This window comes from Ranitomeya variabilis, chromosome 2, assembly GCF_051348905.1.
Source record: "Ranitomeya variabilis isolate aRanVar5 chromosome 2, aRanVar5.hap1, whole genome shotgun sequence".
NCBI classification, from domain to species: Eukaryota; Metazoa; Chordata; class Amphibia; order Anura; family Dendrobatidae; genus Ranitomeya; species Ranitomeya variabilis.
Window position 1 is genome coordinate 263,974,388 of NC_135233.1, and position 14,894 is coordinate 263,989,281.

Consider the following 14,894-nt stretch of genomic DNA (forward strand, 5'->3'; position numbering starts at 1 on the left):
CCCAATGTTATTTATGACTTTGTTTACTCCGCCTTGATCATATACATCTGGCTTACTTTTAATTATCTGACCAAGATGAGCACAGACCAGTCCCCTCTGCTTCACACTTGAATACACTTTGTTGCACATATATTGTATAGCATAAGTCAGCCAAGACGTCAGTCTGCCCCGTGCATCATATAAGTGTGTATCATACAAGTGTGAAGCTCATAATTCAGAATTGAACCAGAAGGGAACTGAAGGTAACTGGATTCAGTCACTGTAAACAATGTTTCTGTTAGTTTGCACTCACCCCTATAATTGTTCACTTTTTACTAACCCCCCTAATTCCTTCACCAATAAGGAAATGTTCATCTCTTCAATCCTCCCCATCCATCTCACCTCCTCCTCAGAACTGATCCTCAACATATAATCCTCTGTCTCCAAATACAGACAGCCCCCTCATGCCCTCTCCTGCTCCCACTTGCTAACACTTTCTCTGCTCCTCCTTACTGCTGGTGATATTTCTCCAAATCCTGGTCCTCCTCACCACATTCCCACGGTCAGTTCTACCTCCCACCCACGCTCTATCACAAACTTCCGTAACCTCTCTAACCTTATACCCATTCGCCCAGCCCCCGCTTCCCTAGTCCCACTAACAGGAGCTCTATGGAACGCTCGATCTGTCTGCAACAAACTTTCCTACATCCATGATCTTTTATTACTCACAAACTTTCCTTCCTCGCCATCACCGAAACCTGGCTCACCCCCTCTGACACAGCCTCTCCTGCTGCAGTCTTGTATGGTGGATTCCACCTTTCCCACACACCCCGCCTCAGCAGCAAGCATGGTGGAGGAGTTGGTTTTCTCCTGTCAGATAATTGCTGCTCCACCCCAATCCCAGTGCTGCCCTCTGTTACCCTTTCTTCCTTTGAAGTGTGCATCTATTCCCCCTCCAACTGGCTGTCATTTACCACACCCCAGGGCCAGCCACCACCTTCTTCGACCACTTCACCACCTGGCTACTTCATTTCCTTTCCACTGACATCCCCACTATCATCATAGGTGACTTCAACATCCCCATTGACACTTCCCTCTCAGCTGCCACTAAACTTCTATCTCTGACTTCCTCGTTCGGCCTCGCTCAATGGTCTTCTGCAGCCACCCACATAGATGGCCACACATTGGACTTAATCTTCACCTACCTCTGCTCCCTATCCAACCTCTAACTCGCCTCTACCTCTAGCCGACCACAACCTACTCATATTCTCTTCCCTCTCCACTCCTTGTCCATAAACGTGCACACCCTCGCAGAAATCTCAAACACCTCGATCTACACTCACTCTCTGAATCTCTTCTCCCTCTTACAGACATAAGTTCCTTACACAATGCGGACGCCACTGCCGCTTTATAGAACACCACAATAGCTGTAACTCTGGAATCGGTTGCCCCTCTCACACATACCAAAGCTCACAAAATAGACAGCCCTGGCACACCAGCGTGACATCCATCTTGAACTGTCCTCCCATCTCTCTTCCTGCTCCCTCTTCGACCGCTTACAATCTGGCTTCCGGTCACACCACTCCACTGAAACTGCCCTAACTAAAGTCACCAATGACCTATTAACCGCCAAGAGCAAGCGACACTACTCTGTCCTCCTCCTCCTGGACCTGCCCTCTGCGTTTGACACAGTGGACCATTCCCTGTTGCTGCGGACCCTCTCATCCCTTGGCATCACAGACTTGTCCCTATCTTGGATCTCGTCATACCTAACAGACCAGACATTTAGCGTCTCCCACGCACACACCACCTCCTCACCTTGCCCCCTATCTGTCGGAGTCCCGCAAGGTTCAGTCCTAGGGCCCCTGCTCTTCTCCATCTATACCTTTTGGCCTGGGACAGCTCATAGAATCTCACAGCTTTCAGTATCGCCTCTATGCTGATGACACACAGATCTACATCTCTGGCCCAGATATCACCTCCCTACTCACCAGAATCCCTCAATGACTATCCGCTATTTCATCCTTCTCCGCTAGATTTCTAAAACTTAATATGGACAAAACAGAATTCATCATCTTTCCACCATCTCACTCGACTTCCCCAACAGACCTATCCATTAAACGGCTGCCCACTCTCCCCAGTCCCACAAGCTCGCTGCCTCAGGGTAATCCTTGACACTGATCTCTCCTTCAAACCACATATCCAAGCCCTTTCCACTTCCTGACGACTTCAACTCAAAAATATTTATTCGGACTCCCATGACAGCACTACGAGAGAGGGGATCCGCCCTTCAGGAACAGGAAACCTACAGAGATACAAAAGGGCGGCACCTCTCCCTATGCATCAGTTGGTTTCCTGTTCCTGGAGGGACAGGATCCTACAGATGAAATTCTCCGTAGTGGATCCCAGGCCGGCCGGCCGAATCTGGTAGCGGGGGGGTCTCCTACCTCGGCCGGTGCGGATGTCCCTGGAGGCGCCACGGTGGTCCTGGCTGGACTGCACGTCGGTGGCGTATGGCAGCAGGGAGCAGGGTCCGGAGGATTGCCTGATCTCCATTCTATGCCGGCGTTGGTAAGTATATCCCCCCCTTGGTTCTTGCAGCGATGCGGTGCGGCGGTGGAGTGGGGTAGCGGTGACGGGAGAGCGGCGCCGACCGGAGCGCTGTCGCACATCTCCGGCGTCCTGCACCGCTCTCAGGAGCGTTTCCGGAGTGCTGTGACGCCGGGGGCGGAGTCGGCAGGCGCTTCCGGGTTACTGGATGGCTGCGCATGCGCAGTCTATCCAAGATGGGGCGCCCATCGATCCTGGACACCGGATTCCCCACTAACTACCGCTGACCTCCCAGCTGCGGTCTGGTAAGCAGAAACCAATGGGATGACGCCAGGCAGCCTGCTGACCGGAACCCAGGGGGATTTAAGCAGGTGTCGGACTTAGAGCCCTGCTTTTGGTCACACTTCCATCATGGAGAGTGATGGTGAGCAGCCTCAGCTACTGGAGGTGCGACAGAAGCCCTTGGAGAAGGAGCATGTCAGAAGTGACCAGTCCAGCCGCAAAAGCTCGTCCAAGCAGGGATCGAGAGCGTCGACTGGGAAAGAACCCCCTCGTGTTCCGGTACCTTTCTTGGCGTACACTGGTAAGTGATCTACGTGAATGTTCACTCAGTGACGCGGGCCCCCTTATACTTTGTCATTCTAGGGGAAGAAAAGTGCAAAGATGAAACATAAGGAGTGCGCCCTATGTGGAATCCCCTTACCAGATTCTTATCCCAAAAAGTTATGTGCCCCCTGTATACAGCAGACGGTGAGGTCTACAGGTGTGGTAGGGGGTTAAGGGACATCAGGTCGGATAGATGGTATCACCTTATTGTCCTCTCCTAGGTAGCGGAAGAATCTGCAACTACGGCTAACTTAAGAGATGATCCGTCTGGAAGTAAGGGAATCCCTGCGGTCTCTATCCCAGGCGGGAAGTTCAAAACCTAGAACTCCCTTAATCTCTGAGTCTTCGGAGGAAGAAAGAGAGGAAGGTTCCTATGGCTCTATTCCCTCTTCCTCGTCATCGGAAGAGGACTCTGGCCGTTTTTGTCTGCCGCTGGACCGAGTTGATAAACTAGTTAAATCGGTCAGGGGTACGATGGGCCTGGAAGAGCCAAAAACTCAACCTTCCAGGCAGGAATTAATGTTCAGCGGATTAGACCATAAGAAACGCAGATCTTTTCCGGTGATAGATAAAGTTCAAGAGTTAATTCTCCGAGAGTGGAAGAAACCGGAGAAAAAAGGCTCGTTACCACCAGCTTTAAAACGCAGGTATCCCTTTGAGGATGCAGCGGTTGATACCTGGGACAAGGCCCCTAAGCTAGATGCTGCGGTGGCAAAAGCGTCCAAAAAAGCCGCATTACCCTTTGAGGATATGGGGTCCCTTAAAGATCCGCTGGATAGGAAGGCAGACACCTTTCTTAAAGGTACCTGGGAGATGGCGGCTGGATCTCTGAGACCAGCGGTGGCCGCAACGTGTACAGGAAGATCCTTAATGGTCTGGCTGAATCAGCTGGAGTCACAACTTAAGGAAGGTGCGTCCAGGAATACAATCCTGAATGCGCTCCCAGTAATTCAAGATGCTGCGGCCTTCCTGTCGGACGCTTCATTGGATTCTGTCAAGATGGCGGCCAGAGCAGCAGGTCTTTCCAACGCGGCTCGTAGAGCCTTATGGTTAAAATGTTGGTCCGGTGACATCCAATCAAGATCCAAGCTCTGCGCTATCCCATGTAAAGGGGAATATCTCTTCGGACCAACTCTGGATGACTTGCTTGAAAAAGCAGGTGATGACAAGAAGAAGTTCCCTAATCTGGCATCAGCATCTTACCGTCGCCCCTTCAACAGAAGGAGGTTTGGTCGCGGAAGGAAACGCGCGTCCTCACCCTCGAGAGATAATTTCAGATGGGAGGATAGACGCAAGAGAGGTACGGGCTATATGTTCCGCCGTTCCTCAAAAGAACGTAAAAAGTCAGACCAATGACTAGCAATCCCTGTGGGAGGGAGATTGGCAGTCTTCTCTTCCGCATGGTCTGACATCACTAATAGTGACTGGGTCCGAGGCATTGTATCAGACGGCCTGAGACTGGAGTTTGACCATTGGCCTCAGGATAAGTTCAAATTAACCCCCTTACGTTCCTCCTCTATTGAACAAACGGCTTTGGAAGCTGAAGTCACCAATTTATGTCTTAAAAAGGTGCTGATTGAGATCCCAGATTCAGAAAGAGGAAGAGGGTTCTACTCTCCTCTATTTCTGATTCAAAAACCAGATAAGTCATTTAGGACCATCATTAATCTTAAATCTCTTAATGAATTCCTGGTTAATAAAACCTTCAAAATGGAGTCTATCAGTACTACAATAAAGATGTTGTTCAAACACTGCTTTATGGTAGTTGTAGATCTTAAGGACGCATACTATCATGTTCCTATCCATGAGAACTTCCAGAGGTTCCTGAGGGTGGCGGTGTCTATAGAGGGAATTGTTCGTCGTTTTCAATATCGAGCCCTTCCCTTCGGCATTTCTGCAGCTCCTAGGGTATTTACCAAGGTAGTCGCTGAGGTTATGGCATATTTGCGAGAATCCGATATCCTCATAATACCTTATCTGGATGATTTCCTTATTGTGGGGAATTCAGCAGATCATTGCCTTTCGCAAGCAATGACAGCCATAGCCAAACTAGAACATCTGGGCTGGATTATAAATTATGACAAATCCCGTTTACAGCCCCTAAAAATTCAGAGATTCCTCGGACTGTTATTAAATTCAGAGACCCAACAATGCTGTTTGCCGCCTGATAAATTACTCCACATTCAACAACAGGTGTTGAAGGCGATTAATAAACCATCCATGACCCTTAGACAGGCTATGTCACTGTTAGGATCCCTAACTTCGTGCATTCCTGCCGTCCGTTGGGCCCAATTCCATACCAGACCTTTACAGTTTGAGGTTCTGGACAATGATAGAGCCTTACAGGGGTCCTTGCAGGGTCAGGTGACGTTAAGTCCAGTAGTACTTACATCTCTCAGATGGTGGCTAGGAGAAGGCAATCTGTCGGCAGGTGTTCCCTGGGTGACACATGTGACTCGTGTAATAACAACTGACGCCAGCCCTACGGGATGGGGGGCGCACATGGGTGACATCGTAGTTCAAGGGCTATGGGACCCTCAAACATCAGCTTCCTCCAATCAGAGAGAGTTAATGGCTATTGAGCTAGCAGTTAAAAAACTCCTCGTGTATCTACAGGGTCACCATGTCAAGATCCTCTCCGACAACCAGGTGGCAGTAGCCTACGTAAACCACCAGGGTGGAACACACTCCGAATCTCTGATGGAAGTAGCAGACCGCCTTCTCCAGACAGCAGAGAGCAATTTACTATCTTTAACTGCTCTACATTTAAAAGGGAAAGAAAACATAAAAGCGGACTTTCTAAGCCGCAACACGTTAAAACAAGGGGAATGGTCCCTGAACAGAGACATCTTCGGTCAGATTGTCCACATGTGGGGTCATCCAGACGTGGACCTGTTTGCCACCAGGGACAACAGAAAAACAAAAAAATTCTGTTCTCTGAATCCCAGGGAGAATCCGTTGGCAGTGGACGCCTTCCTGATCAAATGGGACTTCCGTTTGGCTTATGCGTTTCCCCCGCTGGGCCTATTACCTCTTGTGGTCAGGAAAATAAGGGAGGACCGAGCAAGGGTCATACTGGTCGCCCCTTTCTGGCCCAAGAGAGCTTGGTTCGCGTGGCTCAGGACCATGTCGGTGGAAGACCCCTGGGTACTTCCAGACATTCCCAATTTACTCCATCAAGGTCCGATCACCCATCCGCAGGTGAAGGGGCTCCATTTGACGGCATGGTGTTTGAGAGGTCATTATTAAAAAACAGAGGTTTTTCCCCAAACTTAATTGATACCCTTATGAAGAGTAGAAAAAATATAACAACAAAGATCTACTCTAGAACCTGGAGGAAGTTCTTGGCCTCTTCAGATTTCAGAATTGAAGAAGGGTTACCAATTAACCAAATTTTAGAATTCCTGCAGAAAGGGTTAGAGTTAAACCTATCCACGAGTACACTAAAAGTACAAGTCTCAACCCTGGGGGCCCTGTTTTCTTGTAACGTTGCTAATAACTATTGGGTATCAAGGTTTATAAAAGCTTCTAGTAGAGCTAGACCTATACACAAGAACAGGTCGGTACCTTGGGATCTCAACCTAGTCCTGTCAGCCTTGACTAGAGAACCGTTTGAGCCCTTACATTCTGCTTCAATTAAATTATTGTCCCTCAAGACAGCGTTCTTGGTAGCGATAACATCTGCTCGTAGAGTAGGGGACATTCAAGCGCTCTCTAGACTCTCCCCATATACAGAGTTTTTACAGGACAGAGTAGTCCTAAAACCGGACCCCGCCTATTTGCCAAAAGTCGCCTCACATTTTCACAGATCACAGGAGATAGTGTTACCATCATTTCTCCCTAACCCCTCTAACGCCAAAGAAGAACTACTCCATACATTAGATGTTAGGAGATGCCTGTTAGAATACATCACAGTCACTAACGCTTGGAAGAGAGAGGATGCGTTATTTTTATCCTTCCAAGGTCCTAGGAAAGGGCTTAGAGTTTCGAAGTTCACACTAGCGAAGTGGATTAGGGAGGCTATCTCTCTGGCTTATACTGCAGGTGGAGGTCCGGCTCCGCAGAATCTGAGGGCGCATTCCACCAGGGCCATGGCTACATCCTGGGCGGAAAGATCTGGAGTATCAATCGACCAGATATGTAAGGCAGCTACGTGGTCGTCCCCTTCCACCTTTTTCAAGCACTATCGGTTGGACTTGGGGTGCTCCTCTGATCTCACCTTCGGGTTAAGGGTGCTGCAGGCTATAGTCCCTCCCTAAGGTAGTTTTACATCTCTGTAATTCTCTCGTAGTGCTGTCATGGGAGTCCGAATAAAGCATTAAGCTACTTACGGGTAGCTGCGTTTTTCGGAGGCCCATGACAGCACCCTTAGTTCCCTCCCTATTCACGGGGGGTTGCACTTCCTATAATGTATATAATGAGATATATATAGATCTCACGTGTGGTATTTGTATTGGATTAGTTTTGTATATAAACTGTATATAATATTTGTGTGCTACTAACCGCGGTAGTCCTCTCAGGCTCTAATATACAACTGATGCATAGGGAGAGGTGCCGCCCTTTTGTATCTCTGTAGGTTTCCTGTTCCTGAAGGGCGGATCCCCTCTCTCGTAGTGCTGTCATGGGCCTCCGAAAAACGCAGCTACCCGTAAGTAGCTTAATGCTTTCCCGGATCCATACATTCCTAAACAAGAATCTGCTAAAACCCCAGTGCATGCCCTCATCACCTCCCCCTTGACTACTGTAACCCCCTGCTCTGTGGCCTCCCCTCGAACCCCTCCAATCTATTCTAAACTCAGCTGCCCGACTAATCCACCTGTCCCCCCACTATTCCCCGGCCTCTCCCCTCTGCACTGTCTCCCCATTACCCAAAGACTCCAGTTCAAAACCCTAACCATGACATAAAGCCATCCACAACCTGTGTCCTCCATACATCTGTGACCTCGTCTCCTGGTACTTTCCTGCACGCAACCTCCGTTCCTCACAAGATCTCCTTCTCCTGTTCCCACAATCACATACATGATTTCTCTTGCGCATCTCCCCTACTCTGGAACTCTCTACCACAACATATCAGACTCTCGCCTACCATCGAAACCTTCAAAAAGAACCTGAAGACCCACCTCTTCCGACAAGCCTACAACCTGCAGTAACCACCGATCCACCAAACCGCTACACGACCAGCTCTACCCTCACCTGTTGTATCCTCACCCATCCCTTGTAGACTGTGAGCCCTCACGGGCAGGGTCCTTTCTCCTCCTGTACCAGTCATGACTTGTATTGTTTAATATTACTGTACTTGTTTTCATTATGTACACCCCTCTTGACATCTAAAGCACCATGGAATAAATGGTGCTATAATAATAAAAAATAACATACACATACGCAGTCACTAGAGGGACACCTCACATAGAGAAGTGGGCATACACAGTCACCACTATAGGGGGCTCCTCACGTACAGATGTGTACACTGTGTTCCAAATTATTATGCACAAAGAGTTTAGGAGTGATAAGGTTAGAATTTTTTTGTTTGTCATTTAAACTCATTGATGGTGATGTGTGTCAGGGCTCTTTATATCACTGAAAGCAATTGCAGATACCTATGCAAATTAGTTTGGCAGGTGTGTCCAAATAAAGGCAAGACTACTTAAGAAGGCTGTTCCACATTATTAAGCAGCCTACATTTTTTGCCAAAATGGGAAAGAAAAAGGATGTGTCGGCTGCTGAGAAGCAACAAATTGTGGAGTATTAAGGTCAAGGCATGACTACAATCAACATTGCCAAGACACTGTGCGATGATCACGATGAAATCAAGAAGTATGTAGCGGATTCCCAGCACACACGTGTGCGTGCTGATAAGGAAAAATTGAGGACTCTTTCCAACAGGCAATTGCGTAAGGTTAAAAGAGCAGCTGCAAAAATGCCTTGTCATAGCAGCAGACATGTTTTTGAAGCTGCTGGTGCCTCCAACGTCCCCAGAAAAACAAGATGCAGATGCTATGGGCATAAAAGAGGACAAACTTGTGGTGTGGAAGATCCCCTGACCTCAACCCCATTGAGAACCTCTGGAGCATCATCAAAAGGAGGGTCTATGATGGCGGGAGGCAGTTCACATCTAAGCAACAGCTCTGGGAGGCTATTCTGTCCACATGCAAAACAATTGAAGCAGCAACCATCCAAAAACTGACAAATTCAATGGGCGAGAGAGTTCAGAAGCTTCTTTCGAACAAGGGGTCCTATGTGCAAATGTAACATCACCTAGAATAAAGTTTTCACTTGAAAACTGTTTGATTTCATTTTGTAATAAGCTGATAATGCTTATGACTTCACAATTGACCATTTTTTTTGTTCAAAATAAAAAAAAAAAAGGTTAAACTCTGCTGGGCATAATAATTTGGAACATGCATTTTGAGTGTTTATTTTTTTTAAAAAAGATACTGTTTTCATAGGCAGTTTGTTCCAAAACATTGCAATTATACTAGAATAGTAGATGACTGGAAAATAACAATGACTGCAATTCAGATAGGTAATTTAGAGAAAATATGAGGAAATATTATTTGCATAATAATTTGGAACACAGTGTATGTACAGTCACCACTAGAGGGAGATCCTCGCATACAGATGTGTGTATTCATTCATTCACCACTAGAGGGAGCCATTCACTTACAGGTGAGTGTAATATGCAGTCACCATTCGAGGGGGCTCCTCACATACTGCCATGTGTGTACATAGTCACCACTGGAGGGGGCTTCTTGCATACAGCTGTGTGTATACAGTCACTATTGGGCTGCTTTCACACATCAGTTTTTTGCAGTCACAATCTGGCGAATTCTGAAAAAAAAAACCAAAAACGGATCCTTCAAAAGTTGCCGCCGGATCAGTTTTCTCATAGACTTGTATTAGCGACTGATTGCGACGGATGGTCTCACGTTTCATCTGTTTTTTTCTGGATCCGTCGAAAATTGGTTTTCCGGCGACCGGAAAAAAACGGACATAGCAACTTTTATTGTGTCCATCGAAAAAACGGACAGCGACTGATCCGTCGCTGTCCATTGTTTGCTACAATGGAACCTTATGGCGCCTGATCCGTCAAATGATGTTTTTTTAACTGAGCATGCTTCGATTTTTTATTTTTTTGGGGATCCAATTAGCTGGATCAGCTAGTCGGATCCGTCGCATCAGTTTTTCACAATCTGCGACTGATCCGTTTTTTTCAAGATTCGAATTATTGTGACCGATGGCAAAAAAACTGGTGTATGAAAGCAGCCTTAGAGGGGGGAGCTCTTGGCATACAGATTGTATGTGCAGGTCTGTGCTGCAACTGTTGCTGCTCTGTGCAGTGAGAGTTGACCTTGGTGCCTCTTTTAAGTATTGAAGCCTTCACTCTTCTCTCTGTGCAGGGGCCCAGGAGTCAGGTACATGGGTGTGCTGCATGTTATGCTGGGGACACCCTTTCTGTGCTGTTGGGCTGATATGTGCCCCCATGTACTGCAATGAGTGGCTTCTGATTACAGGGTCTGCGGCTTAGTGTATTACTTATCCCTCTCCTGACGGCGACCATATATCCTGAACCCTAATGACCTTTGTGATTTGAGGTGGCACCCATTACTGTGTTGGTCACAGTGCTTACATTACACTGTATCAGTGATTCCTGATGGTTTTGTGTGGAGCATTTTGGGTAATGTGTATGGTACTGGTGCATAATTTGTATGTCCCCACCCCCCGTGCATGGAGTGTGGTCATAAGCTGCACTTGTCAAATGCTCCCCCCTTCCCCACCCCACTGTGTGCCCATCTAGTGACGTCACCTGGAGATGCGAGGGCCGGCTGGTGGGTTTCCCCAGTGATGCGGCTAGAGTGTAATTTGAATAGTCTTGTGTGACAGGTGCGCGTGGTGCAGGGCAAGGAGCCGGCCCATCTCCTCAGCTTGTTTGGTGGGAAACCACTGATCGTCTATAAGGGCGGAACCTCCAGAGAAGGCGGACAGAGCCTAGACGCGGATGTACGTCTCTTCCAAGTGCGGGCATCATCTGCGGGCTTCTCTAGAGCCGTGGAGGTAAGGCATATCTATTGTAGCAGCCTGTGTGGCCCTGGTTCTCCTCCTGTGATCGGGGCCCCGCGTCTCCTGCTTCCTGTGACTGGCGCCCCGCTTGTCTTTCATAGGTGGAAGCCTCTGCTGACAATCTGAACTCCAATGACGCGTTTGTCCTGAAGACACCGACCGCTGCATTCCTGTGGGTGGGACAAGGCTCCAGCAATGCAGAGAAGCAGGGGGCCCGAGAATTATTAACTGTCCTCGGGATCTCCGGCTCAGAGATTGCAGAAGGAAGAGAAACTGGTAAGAAACCAAACAGGGGACTATGGGGTAAGCGATAACACTCGCCTGGCCGGGAAGAGGGGATTGTGGGGTGAGTGTCTCTTCCAAATCATTATGATCAGTTCTGGTCCCACGGCCACAGCGTCTGTTTCCAGCTGAGTGCATTGCTATGGCGGATGTGCTGTCTGTCTTCTGACGAGGTGACCTCCATGTTGTCTTGTGACACAAAACTGAGATCTCACCAAAGCCCACCCCTCCAGCTGCATCCTCACCTCTTCACAAGCGGAGGAGGACATTGATGCTGTGCCTTGACATCACTGTAAATCCTCTTTGGGCTCAGGATGTGGCACATTTGCGGATCTCAATGAATTGTGCTTCTGGTGCGGCGGTCAGATCAGTGGTGATTTGTCTATTGGGCAGAGCTCCTCCTGGTGGTTGGATCGCCTTCAGCTCTGGAATTCCACCCGTCGTCTCCATGTTTCGCTTCCAATTAAAGTTACATTTTACCTTTTCCTGCAATTCATTGGTGCAGTGGTCATGTGACTCCTACTTTTGCTCACGTTGCAGATGACTTCTGGGCAGCGCTGGGTGGGAAGGCTGCATACCGCACCTCCGCCAGGCTGAAGGACAAGCTGAACGCCCACCCTCCCCGCCTCTTTGCCTGCTCCAACAAGACTGGCAGATTTATTGTAAGTGGCTGCCTCTCAGTCTCCTCCCACCAACCGTGACACCTGTGCCCCCTCCCTACCCCAATTTATCTCGCTGTTGCCATTCCCCCAGTCTAATTTTTCGCTACATTCTGTAGATTGAGGAGGTTCCGGGTGAGATCACACAGGACGATCTGGCCACCGATGACGTGATGCTGCTGGACACCTGGGACCAGGTATAACCCGACAGCCAGGAGCTCCTAACCCCAGAAGGAGCAGAAACCAGAGAGCAGCAGTTCTGTACAATCAACTTCTCTTCTGTGTTTTCAGGTGTTTGTCTGGATTGGAAATGAAGCCCAAGAGGAAGAGAAGAAGGAAGCGCAGTCCTCAGGTAACAAGTGGGGATATTCAGGATATTCTCTGTATGGGGGTCTGCAGCGTGTTGCTCCAAGGCGTTCTCTGTATGGGGTCCTCTGAGCGTTGCTCCAAGGCATTCTCTGTACAGGGTCCTCTGAGCATTGCTCCAGGGTGTTCTCTGTATGGTGGTCTGTAATTAGTTTCTACAGGGGATACTCTGTATGGGGTCCTCTGAGCGTTGCTCCAAGGCATTCTCTGTACAGGGTCCTCTGAGCGTTGCTCCAGGGTGTTCTCTGTATGGCAGTGTTTCTCAACTCCAGTCCTCAATACCCCATAACAGGTCATGTTTTCAGGATTTCCTTAGTATTGCATAGGCGATGGAATTAATTCTTGAGCAGGTGATGAAATTATCACCTGTGCAATACTAAGGAAATCCTGAAAACATGACCTGTTGTGGGGTCTTGAGGACTGGAGTTGAGAAACACTGCTGTACGGGGTCTGCAGACCAAGGTTGCTTAAATAATGTGGGTCATCATCTCACCTTCGGCCACTTCTGTTTTTCAGCTTCTAAATACATAGAGACAGATCCATCTGGCAGAGACAGGAGGACCCCTGTGGCTGTGATCAAGCAGGGATTCGAGCCCCCCACCTTCACTGGCTGGTTCCTGGGCTGGGACAATGACTTCTGGGCGGTGGACCCTCTGGAGAAGGCGCTGGCGGAGCTGAACATGTGACCTGGACTAGTTCTCTGTGACCTTTGTGCCTTCACTGCCTGAAATCCCCAACTCCCTTACTAGAGACTGACCCCTCTCCACCCCTCTCTCGCTGTGCAGTCACCAAACATATGGAACCTACAATAGTTTTTCAATATTTAAAAGCAATAAAAGCTTCAACTGGATCCTGTGCCAAAATGTTCTGTGGGCGGCACAAATGTCCAATGTAACACGTCTCCTACTGAAACTGCTGCCCCTGCTCCGCTCATAGCGAGATCTGCACTCATAATAAGACATTATGTAACAGCAACATAGTAACCGCAGCTCTGGAGGTGACTAGGTTAAGACCCAATGTTACAGCAGAATAGTGACTGCAGCTCTGAAAGATCCCAGTAATGTAAGCCTTTCCTCAGTGAGCTCTAACCAGACATTTAATGTGAACCTGTCAGCAGGATTGTGCTCAGTAAACTACCGGCATTGTCATGTTGCTGCTGTTACACTGATTAAAATGATACCTGGGGTGAAGAAATCTGTCTTGTGCTTGTTGTGTAATCAGTGTTAGAAGTTTTCAGCTAATGAGATGTCCGTGCTCTGGGGCGGGACTGTAGGCACACTCTTTATCTTCCTGCTCTAGGCCAGAGAAACCGAGGAGAGACATGCCCACAGGCCACCCCGAGGCACAAACATGTTCCTCATCATAGAGACACTGCTGCGGGGCGGCCTGTGGGCATGTCTCTCCTTGATTTCTCTGGCCTAGAGCAGGAAGATAAGACTCATGCCCATGCTTCGGGGTGGGACTGTAGGCAATTGCTAGCTGCAAACTTCTAACACTACACAAGAACCACAAGACAGATTTCTTACACCAGGTATCATTTTAATCAGTATAACAGCAGCAACATGCCAGTGTCTATAGTTTAACTTGGCAGGATTTTGCTGACAGGTTCACTTTACTGTAAAGTCAGCAGTGTTGGGGTTGCAGCTCCAGCTATAAGATAAAATTGATGCTGAGCTAGTCTATTATTTCTTATCGGACTCATTTCCACATGTAGAAATCTTCATTTATTAGACACAATATATAAAATATGACAAGTTCAGCGCAATTCACAGAATTATAGTGAAAAGTAGAAAACGCATAAATTACAACTAAGCAGCAAAGATAAGGAAAGACACGGCATTGTGTGGTGTCTACAGGAAGGCTGCAGGTGCTGTGCGGGGGTTCCCTGTAAGTAAGTGCACCCAGCCCCTGAGCATCATGGGACAACCAGCACCGCAGAGTCATCTGAGTAAATGGCTACATTGTATAGAATTAATTTTTGCTGCTGCGGTGTCTCTCCTCCCACATGACGTACTGATGTGTTACTTGCGGCCGGCGAGCATTCCATGCAGCATGTCAATGGGGAGAGGGAAGACAATGGTGGAGTTCTTCTCCGCAGCGATGGTGGTCAGCGTCTGAAGGTAACGTAACTGCAGCGCAGCTGGGGATTCTGTAATCACTATGGAGGCTTCTTTCAGTGCACGAGACGCATTCATTTCACCTTCTGCGGCGATTACCTGTGAAGAGGTGTATGTTATTGGGTTAATGCACGGCCATATCTAGGTGTAAAGGGCTGATTATTCATACACAGCTCAAAAGTAAAGGGAACAGTTCTGTGAAATCCTGTCCAGTTAAGAAGCAACACCGAATGTGAATCAATTTCTCCTGCTATTGTGAAAATGAATCAGACAACAG

General features: G+C 48.2%; 2 protein-coding genes across 3 annotated transcripts in view; one reads left to right on the forward strand and one right to left on the reverse strand.

Annotated features, from left to right (window-relative positions):
• GSN (gelsolin) overlaps positions 1–13,350 on the forward strand; it is a 29,333-nt gene extending 15,983 nt beyond the window's left edge. The window contains exons 12-18 of one of the 2 annotated variants that reach the window (XM_077284869.1): positions 10,533–10,547; positions 11,017–11,187; positions 11,295–11,469; positions 12,016–12,137; positions 12,254–12,331; positions 12,426–12,486; positions 13,017–13,350. In XM_077284869.1, the coding sequence (XP_077140984.1) occupies positions 10,533–10,547; positions 11,017–11,187; positions 11,295–11,469; positions 12,016–12,137; positions 12,254–12,331; positions 12,426–12,486; positions 13,017–13,186 (792 nt within the window). In that variant the 3' untranslated portion in view covers positions 13,187–13,350. The remainder of the gene's footprint in view (positions 1–10,532; positions 10,548–11,016; positions 11,188–11,294; positions 11,470–12,015; positions 12,138–12,253; positions 12,332–12,425; positions 12,487–13,016) is intronic. The other variant, XM_077284870.1, reaches the window with a different exon arrangement.
• Positions 13,351–14,201: 851 nt separating this feature from the next.
• STOM (stomatin) overlaps positions 14,202–14,894 on the reverse strand; it is a 43,904-nt gene continuing 43,211 nt past the window's right edge. The window contains exon 7 of the mRNA XM_077284848.1: positions 14,202–14,716. Within this exon, the coding sequence (XP_077140963.1) occupies positions 14,522–14,716 (195 nt within the window). The 3' untranslated portion in view covers positions 14,202–14,521. The remainder of the gene's footprint in view (positions 14,717–14,894) is intronic.